This window comes from Beta vulgaris, chromosome 7, assembly GCF_026745355.1.
Source record: "Beta vulgaris subsp. vulgaris cultivar EL10 chromosome 7, EL10.2, whole genome shotgun sequence".
Classification (NCBI taxonomy): domain Eukaryota; kingdom Viridiplantae; phylum Streptophyta; class Magnoliopsida; order Caryophyllales; family Amaranthaceae; genus Beta; species Beta vulgaris.
In genome coordinates, this window is record NC_079208.1 from 49,158,095 (window position 1) to 49,168,855 (window position 10,761).

The following is a 10,761-nucleotide window of genomic DNA, read 5'->3' on the forward strand; positions in this document are numbered from 1 at the left end:
ATATATTTCAGGTTATATTTATCTAGATATTGAGTTTTATATTGCTCTTCATGTAAGAGTTTAGGGACTTTATTTTTGGTTTTTTTGTGTTATTTAAGAGGTTGGTTTGTTGATCGAAATTTGTGCAGGGTTATAACAGATGTCAGTACTTTGTTTACAATTACTTGAATTAGATTCAGTTTTACTTCAAAACTATAAAAAATTGACATAGCCATTATAGAAGGCGAAATGAGACAGCGATGTAAATGATGAAGATTTTCAAAAGTGTTAGATAGATCTCCTCTACGATCGTGGTTTGCCATATTAGAATTATTGTATTTATTTCATCTTCATACTTATTTGTTAATTTGACTTCTATTTTAGACATTGTATGAGTTTGAGTAAAAAAAAATTAATTTACATTTACAAAAAATATTACAGGAAAAATTGATTTAATAAGTCCCAACTATGGGCGTCCCGACAAATATAGTCCCATCAATAGTTTTATTATTATTTACTCCCAACTTGGAATGGTATCTTACAACAGCAGTCCAACTACCAACAGGTACTTTGCCAAAAAAAAAAAAAATCTTTCTTCTTACTCTTTCTTCCCTCTTTCCTTCATGGCTCCCTCATCCTCCTCTCCCCTTCCATCTAGGGATGGCAACGTGTCAAACTTGGATCGAATTATTCATAATCCGTCCCTACAAGAAGCCGGATTTTAAATCTGAGTCCGACTCTGACTCCAACATTCAACTCCGAAAATTCGAAACCGCTGATCCGACTTAAAATCCGACTCCGACTTGAGATCCGAACATCCGACTCCGAACCTGATCCGATTTATTTTTCTTCCCATTTTTCATAATGGAATAGTATTCTATAATACAATAATCTAATCATTACAATTTATTCTAATAATCATATAGAAATCTTCTATAGTACAAATAATCTAAATATTACTATTATTTTTAACAATTATTTCTTCAATGAGAAAATCTTATACAATACAATTGGCGGGAAGTCAGAGTCTAATTATACATAAATAATACATTAACGTAAATAAAAAAAAAGTATTGATTGACTCAAAGTCGGAATCAGATTGTTTTATGAGATCCGACTCCGACCCTCCTCTGACTCGGTGACTTTTTAAACAGAGTCGAAGCCGGATTACTTTTTGGTCAGAGTCGACTCTGATTTTTTCCTTCAGATAGGAGCGGACTAGGGTCGGATCCGAACTTGGTTGCCATCCCTAAGTTCCACCCCACTACCCCCCTCATCAACCTCCCCTAATTATTACCACTCCCTTACCACCCTCTGTCCGTCCCCAAAACTTATTTACGTCCTACGCCACCATCTCCCCCGTCCCCGAAACCCCGCCCCCTACCACCCCTCCCCTACCCTTGAAACCCCTCCCCTGCTCATAAACCATTTCCCTGCTCCAGCCACCCCCTCCTCCACCCCGAAGACTCCCTTCCCCTATCCCGCTACCACCTTCCCTACCCTCGAAATCACCCTCCAAACACCTCCCCCACCACCTTCAAAACCACCTTTAAAACCACCTCCAGCAAAAACCCAGAACATACACCGAAGGAGAAGGCGAAAGCAAAGGAAGGAGGATGCGGGGGGATTGGGGTTGGGGGTCAGAGGGTGGGTGGTGACAGTGGGGGGGTTAATAGGGCTGCGAGGTGGGGGTTGTGTAGGGGCTGCGGGTGGGATGGGGGCGTGGGCTGTGGATAGGAGATGCGGGTGGGCTGGGAAGGTAAGGGTAGGCTTGGGGTTGACTGAGCTGATGGTGAGGTTAGGACAAGGATGAAGGGTTGTGGGTGGTGGTAGTGGTGGCTGGATGGTGGTGGGAGTGGTAGGGGAATGAGAGGAAAGAGGGAGGAGAGAGAAAGACTGAAAATAAAAGTAAAAAAGGAAAAATAAGGGTTAATTTGTTTTTTTTTCGGTTTAACAAGTCACGATTGCACTCGGACTACCAATGCAATTGGGGGGATTAAAGTTGGGATTGAATAATAAAAAATCATCGTTGTGACTGTTTTTTCAGGACGCCTATAATTTGGACTAATTAAATCAAATTCTCAAAATATATATATAAACAAATGTTACTACTCCATTCATCTCAAAATATAGTCCTCGTTACCATTTTCATGGTCAAACATAAAATCTTTGACCATATATATTCTCATTGATACATGCATACAAAAAACATAATCATGCAAGATCTTGTTAGATTCATTTCAATGTGTAGTTTTATGATATCAACTTTTGTTATTTTTGTTAATACGTAACTAAAGATATTGATGGTGAAAGATACGTGTTGGATACCCTATTAAAAAAAATGATTACTCTATTTTTGAGACGGAGGGAGTATAATATCAATAACATATTAGATTTGTCTTAATATATTTTAATAGGACAAGAATCTTTTACATTTATTTTACTAATTGATTGTCCAAGACAATTATGAACTATGATTACACACTTGTCCATTAACAAAAGTCAAAGTGGTAAAAGAAAATAGAGGTAATACTTGTTTCACAAATATAGGAGAATATTTTGGTAATTTGGTATTTCAAATATATTGAACAGATGAAGTTATAGTTCTACATCCAAATAAAATGAAATGTGACATATCATTTTGTTTGACAATAAAATTTATATTCTGTAAGTCATGTATCTTTTATGAGGAATTTCTTACCAAATCAAAAAAAAAAAAATGCTTGAGATGTGAATTTGATGTTTGCTTTCAACCTTTGTATGTGTTAGAGGATATTGGACAGTAGATATAACATGTTCACGGCTTTCTGATTCGGGCTCTGGTTTGGGCATTATGTTGGCCTTGCCCGTAGATATAGACCGACGGTCCAATATCCTCTAACAGTATGGTCCATAAACCAAACAAAAAGAAAAAAAAGATGATAGAAGACGCAAAGATTGGTAAGAAAAACAGTACATGAATGACTGATCTATTAAAAACTAATCAACCATTACAAACTGAACAATATATTTGTTCTAATGAGGAAAAAGTAAGAAAAATTCTACCACATTCCCCTTTAAACTTTGTGTATAATACTCATCCATTTCTCTCCCAAAAACATACATTTTCCTCCAACAAAAAAAGGCAAGGGATGTAGTACTTAGTAGTTAATTTTATCTGCACAACTGAGGAATAGAAGGTTGAAGAAGTTGCTCACAATCAGGAGAACAACAACCACTTAGATTAGAACTCATGACATCAATGTCAGATGCATGAAATTCAAAACTACCCAATTCATGAAAATAAAATTCTTCTTTGTTATGTTGCACCATTTTTAAGATCTTCTCAAAAATAGCAACTTCACATGGGATCTTAAGAACACCTTCTTGATGAAATCCAAATTCTTCTTCAGCTTCTCTTAATAAAATCCCAAATGCTTGATGACCCAAATAATCAGTTGGAATAACATATCTTTTAAGCTCTTTTCCTACACAAACTGCTAAGTAACCTTTTGGTACATATTCTGTTGTTGAAACAGATGAAACAGAGTTATCTGAAAAAGAAAGTGTCTTTTTAAGAAACTTCATTCCTTTATTTCCACCACCACTACCACCACCATTGTTGGTGGTGCTTGCGGCGGCTGAAGTTGTAGTAGAAGTAGAACTAATGCTGTTGTTTTTTGAAGCATTTGCAACTTTTCTCCATTTTTTCAAGATTTGTTGAAGCCTAACTATATCTCTAATTTTGTTGGATTTCTTTGAATCCATTATAATTTTTGTTGGGTATATAGTTGTTTTTTGTTTTTGTTGTTGTTGTTCCTGTGTAGTTTGGTTAATATGTAGTGAAAAAAAGTGGTGGGGGTTGATTGGTGAAGCACCATGTTAGGGGGGATTTATAGGGGATGGGATGAGTTAAGGGGTGGAATTTTTTATTTTGGGTTGAATTTTTTAATGTACCTACTTGATTACTGTAGGTATAATTTTTTTTATTTTGATTTTTGGGGATTTATTATTATATTGTTGGAAGAGTGGAAGTTTTGTTTAGTTTTATCAGTTGCTGTTGCAACTGCCTCAAGAGTCGAAAAATCATTCAGGGGTGTTTAATTTAGAATTTCGATGAATGAACTTCCAGATTTTTCAACAACTTGCCAGTTGGCTACTCTAGGTAGGTATATTTCCTTCATTTCATATTGGCTGTTTTGGATAATTTCATATATAGGATAAACTTTGGATTTATTTTTTCAACAAATTATATTTATAAATAGAAAGTAGATAATATATACTTCTTCCATTTTGAAATAAATGAAACTTTGTATTTTTTTATGTGACGACTTATTCATATAAGCGTTCCATTTATTTCATAACTGATGAAATATCACCTTTTCTAAATGTTGTTATTAGGTTTACAAGTATATATTTACTTTGACTATTAATATCCTTTAATTATATACTTATTAGTAAAGATTACAACAGTAGATATAGGCAAATCGAATAATATTATTTTGATATTTGTTTTAATAGGATATAGTTAAAAAGTATGAGCAAAGTAAAATATTCCCTCCGTCCTATAATATAGTGCTTGTTTTTTTTACACGGTCTCCAAGACGTAACTTTGATCTTTAATATCTTCAATTCCGTATTAAAAAAAATATAAAAAGTTGATAATATGAAACTACACATTGAGACGAATCTAACAAGATCCCACATGAAAATGTTTTTTTATATATACAAATGAGAATATTCGGTCAAAGATTTTAAAGTTTGACCCACCAAAAATGAAGTAGGCACTATATTATGGGATGGAGGGAGTACTATAATTTTTGTACTTTTTAGTTGACATAGGTAGTAGAGATGGCCCCTGATATGGGTTGGGGGGGGTTGGTCCATGGGCCCTAGTGGGCCGGGATGAGATTTCACGGCCAAGGACCGGACCGTGAAATTCACGGTTTGGCCGTGGGTGGGCTGGTCTACGGGGTGAAAAATCTTAGTACACACTGGTCTGTTACCGATTTTCACGATTCGGAAGTGAATCTGGCGGTTCGTGGGCCTAGCGGCCCGGCATGAGAATTTTTTTTTTCAAAGTTTTATAATCATTTATTATTGTTACAAAAAACCTTTAGTATGCAATTATTAATATTAATGAATGATTTCATTATTTTTGAATTTGTTTGAATTATAACATATGCAATTTGATTAAAATATATATAATTTGATTAAAATATACACAATTTGGTTGAATAATTACTTGGGTTGGGTTGGTCCGGTTCATGAGTTTGATTGGATCACTTTCGTGGACCAGACTACATGGTTTTAGTAGCAAGTTTTCGTGGGCTGGAGCTGGACTCAAAAAATCTGGCTTACGTCCACCCACCAATTTCACGGTTCGAGTTGGGCTGGATCGGACTTTTTACACGCTCAGCCCCCGCGGCCCAAAAGGCGGGCTAAACTGGGCTGGATTGGCGCGTACTGGTTGTCCAAATCTAATAGGTAGTAGGTAGGTTTTACAAAACTATTGGTAATAGAATGATTATTAACTAAAAATGATTTACTTAACGTTCTATAAGGGACTAGAGACAACATATCACACTTGCCCTTTTTCTTAGAGCAACTTTAATGGTGATGTACAACACCTTGTAACTTAGACTAATTGTCACATCAACTTTTTTAGCAATGCTTTCTAGTTACAAAGTCTCTCAATAATAAGCTACAATACATTGTTGCTTTTATGGTTCCACATATCAATGAATATTTTCTAACTTCAATTTTTTATTCAATCAGACTCATGAAACAAATAAAAAGTTTGTGTCTTTATTGTTGATGGAGATGCATTCATCAATCATATGGAATGTAAACATCACCTTTCCCTGAATTCCATGGTCATTCGATCCGAGTTCGAATCTTTATCCATATAAGGGGGTGGGATTAAGTGATGGAGTTGCGTCTTCGGGTTGGGCTGTAAGAGAGGACAATCAGAGGAGTTCTTGTAAATTAAAGAGGATAATATATCCGATCTCATAAAGGCGGCATATGATCAAGTATTACTTAGAAGAGATTTTTTGTAAACACTACTGATAATCTGGTACAGTGGTACATTTGTTACTATAACTCTATAAGATGCCATGAAATTTGATAGATTGGTTATTGGTATGAGCATTAAGAGACAATATAATCGGGAAGCTTTTCTTTGATTCTCACAGGGAAGATAGAGATTCTTAATTACATCTTATCATATTGAATAAAGATGGTGGTATGACTTAATTGGTTGCCTAATCTATTAATTAAGCTTCGGCAAAAGAGTTGATATGGTCGAAATGTTTAAGAATCAACCACTTTAGAAAGAAGAAGAAAACAAGCATTAGGTAGCAAGAACTTAATCAAACATAAAACTTCATAAAATTACCATTTTTTTTTCCGATCTTGAAGCACCATGTTACTGACGAATCACAATCTCAGTTAGATATAAAATTTACATGTTGCATATTTTTATTATCATCATCTTATAATTGGTCATAAAACATATACTGACAGCATAACTTGTATCCCTTTGATTACTATCTGTAATACTTTTGATCTTTACTTGTATTAATTACCATCATATTATAAAATGTCATGTTTAAAAATAAGATTTGAGTGCTGCAACATTTAGATTACCCTGTGATCCCTAAACCTTGATTAGATTTTACCCTACTAACTACTAAGGCTACTATCACAAACACGTTGGTTAGATTATGCATGCTCAGATTACACTGTAGCCAAATTTGGCAGCAAATCCACGACGTAACAAATGTATGCGTCCCCCGGATTACAAGGTAAATTGTCTCTCTTCATCCCAGGAGTAGTATTCATTGTGAGTATATAATAGTAATAATAATACTAGCAACTGCCTTATAACAGTCAAAAACCAGCAAACGCAATTCCCTCTATCTTCCTTATTTTATTTCTTCCCTTTTCTTAATATCGATAACCGTGTCTAGTAAATTGAGATGAAAATAGACATATATTTACTCCGTTTTTGTTATTGTTAGAGAGGGACTAAGTGCAGTAATGTAAACGGGATTCGATCTGAAGCTCTAGGTGTTATCCCCACAAGATTTTACCAATTAAGCTAGATGGCATCCACATACTTGCTCCGTTTCTAAATACATGCAACGTTTACCCGTTTAGAAAATTCTCTATTACATGCAATAAAACTATCACATCACCACCTTTTAGAAATGCCTATGCAGAACTGCCTCTCCATCCCAATAAAGAATGAATTATCTCAAGTCTCATAACAAGAATGACTATATAATTCACAAGCAATGTGGTGAATCAATGATGCATGACGTTGAATGAATAACTTAATTTGGAAATCTAAATTGTCTATAATGGTAAGTTGGTCAAATTTGACGTATTATGGTAGATGACTAATTCTGATATTAACACAGTTAGATGTTCTATCTTGCTTTGCGCGTTGTATTATTATCATACTTCTCTATAGCAGTACAAAGCGCAATGAAATTAGCTTATTCATTATCTCAGGTTGTGTTTACTTGTATTTCAGCATCTAATCATTTAAGGTACCTAAAATATGTAAAACATACCTTTATGAACTTAGTTTCATTGATCAACAAGAGGCCTAAAATAGTAAAGAGTAAATGGCATAAGTTATAGAAGAATACTCCATCTAGTACAACACTTTTTTTTTTTTTTTTTTTTTTTGGACATCGGAAAAACGTACCAGAAAAGAAAAATAGCAACAAAGCAATTAAAGGTGGAGCAGTGGTAGTTGCCCCTGTCTGGCACTTTTAGCTAGATCATGTGCCAGTTGGACCTTAGAACGAGTAACTTTGGTGATCCGACACCATTGAAATTGCTGCCGATTGATCGTATATCGTGGAGCGTCCAAGTTATTGAAAGTGGTTGTGTCAGTGGGTGAAGTAAGCTGCGGACGATGATCTCGGAGTCGGTATGCACTGCTATTGCTTGATAACCTTGGCCTTGTGCCCAAAGCAAGGCCCCAAGACAAGCTTTAGCTTCAGCAAGCAGGGCGGAATCTGCGTGAATGCAAGTAGCTTCCCCTACCTTAGTAGCAGTACTGACATTTTCAGCCACCCAGCAATACCTGCCAAGGATGACGTAGAAACCCATGAACCATCAACTTGGATGTGTAGTTGTGGAACCCCGCAAAAGGAAGATCCAAAGTGTGCCATAAGAAACCCTGGTGGTCCTGACCCGTCTTCCAGGACCGGAGGCAAAGAAACGGCCCGGCCAAGGAATGTGAGATGTTGCTGCATAACTTGGTGTGCCATTGATTGTAAGATGTGAGCATCAGGCCTGACATTGTTGAAGACCAAATTATTTCGACACTGCCAGATAGTCCACAGGGTGGCGACAAATTTAGGTAGGCGATCCCCAGAATACCCATCCATGCGATAAAGATATAATATCCATGCAATGAGCCAATCTCTGAAGGACACATAAATGACGGAGTTGGAAATAATGCCCAACTGACCGGTCCGCCAGGCTGTAGTAGCTAGTGGGCACAACCTGAATAGATGTTGGCAAGTTTCAGGTTCCATCGCACAACAAGGGCAGTCATTCGAGACGGACATGCCCCGAGATGAAAGGTTATCAACTGTTGCTAAACTGTTGTGCCATAGTTTCCATAGGAAAATCTTCCATTTCGGCATGATGCGCAGTCCCCATAAGATTCGAAAAAATTTCGAAATTCGAGGGGATGTCATGCTACAGATTTCATTTTGTCGAGATAGTAAATAGTACCCAGATTTAGTTGTGTAGTTTCCCGAAGCTGTGAAAGGCCAGTATGGAATGTCAGACTGGGTACCCTGTGTTGGCAATTCTAAACCTCGGATAGCGCAAGCCGTCTGAGGAGTGAAAAGAGAATGAAGTCGGGAGATATTCCACCCTTGCAATTGCGGTAATATGAGAGACCCAACAGTTACCGTAGCCGCAGTACGTAGTGTAATCTGGTCGCGGAATATCGGAACTTGGCCATTAACCCATCTATTCTGACCCGCCCGTAGAGTGGAGTTAAGCCCAATTTTCCATGCATAATTATCGAGAAGGATTTTTTCAGCTTGACCTAACCCTCGCGCCCCCCAAGAGCTCTGGCCTCGTAATGGATTTAATGTAGATAAGGTTGGGTGAGCAGGAATCGTAGTGGAGGCAAAGACCTGGCTGATGAGAAGATCCGAATGCCGATGAATACGCCAGACCTTTTTAATCAGTAAGGCGCGATTATGAGACGTCACACTACGTAGTCCGAGTCCCCCAGCACCTTTGGGCGTAGTCAAAAAATCCTTCCGTCGCCACGCAACCCCTTTACCTGAATGATTTTTCCAAAAAAATCTAGCGACCATGGCATCCACCTTGTTCGCAATGGTTGTAGGAAGCAAAAAAACCGAGAGTATGTGAGCAATTGAAGCGATGAGAACGGAGTTGATAAGGATCAGCTTGCCAGCTTGAGATATGGGGGAGTGACTCCATGCAGTAATACGTTGAGAGATTTGATCCAATAAATAATTAAAATGCTGAGTCTTTTTCCCCTGTATGTCGACTGGTGTGCCGAGATATGTGCCCATAGAAGTTTTAGCCTCCAACTTGAGAATGCCTTTATACTCATTACACAGAGAATCAGGAATATTTGGGCTAAATTTAACGTAGGACTTGGTAAGACTTATCATTTGACCGGAAACCAAGCAGAAGCGCTCCAGAAGTGTTGAAATTTTCACACAGGAATTAGCAGAAGCTTTGAAGAAAAGAATCGCATCATCAGCAAAAAAAAAGATGGGAGATAGGAGGTGCATACCTGTGTGCTTTAATTCCATCAATGTGCCTAATGTCAGTAGCAAGTGTAAGCATGCGAGACAAGATATCCATACAGAACAGAAACAAATACGGGGAAATGGGATCACCCTGCCTAAGGCCGCAATGGGGTCTGAAGGCCTCCGAAACCTGTCCATTGACGAGAATCCGATATGTAACTGTAGAGATACATTGATGAATCAGCCGTATCCAATGCTCAGGAAATCCATACGCTCGGAGGATGCGTAAGAGAAACACCCAGTTAACACGGTCATATGCCTTTTTCATGTCAAGTTTGAGGGCAGCAAGATGAACATTGCCGCGTCGGTGTTTATTAATAATGTGAGTGAGCTCATGACTAATCAGAATATTATCGTCCATATGTCGTCCCGGAATAAAGGCACTTTGATATTCACTGATCAGATGTTGTAGGAGAGGCCGCAGCCGGTTCACTAAACATTTTGACGCACATTTGTAGATTGTGTTGCATAGGCTAATTGGCCGAAATTGTGTAACCTCTTCAGGATTAGGACCTTTAGGTAGTAAGACAAGAAGCGTTTGGTTCCATTCGCGCAGAATGAAGCCCGTGGTAAGGAAACGACTAACAGCTTGGCACACCTGTACTCCTAGTAGGTCCCAGTGGGTTTTAAAAAATTCCGCGGTAGAACCATCTAACCCTGGAGATTTAGTATTCCCAATCCCAAACATTGCATCATGAACCTCTGACTCTGAAAAAGGAAGAAGAAGTTGTTGTTGCTGGGTAGCAGACAATTGTGGAAGGTTCAGTTCCCGAAGCAATAGTCCAATATTGTCCTCATGCACCGGATCAGGAAACATTGGATTAGAGGAAGTAGTGTAGGCCGTTTTAAAATGGTGGAGGATAGTATCAAAAATAGCATTGACGTCGTCTATCCATTCACCTTCCGCATTTTTCAGGAGATAAATATATGCAGAACGTTGTTTCTGCTTCATCTTGTTAAAAAAGAACTTGGTAGA

The 10,761-nt window shown here is 37.7% G+C and overlaps 1 protein-coding gene across 1 annotated transcript; it reads right to left on the reverse strand.

The window, feature by feature from the left end:
- Window positions 1-2,932: 2,932 nt before the first annotated feature.
- On the reverse strand, window positions 2,933-4,258 carry LOC104908675 (hypothetical protein). Its single transcript, XM_010697816.4, has one exon. It carries the CDS (start codon window positions 3,724-3,726, stop codon window positions 3,133-3,135), a length of 594 nt encoding a protein of 197 aa, XP_010696118.1. The 5' UTR covers window positions 3,727-4,258; the 3' UTR covers window positions 2,933-3,132.
- Window positions 4,259-10,761: the final 6,503 nt, after the last annotated feature.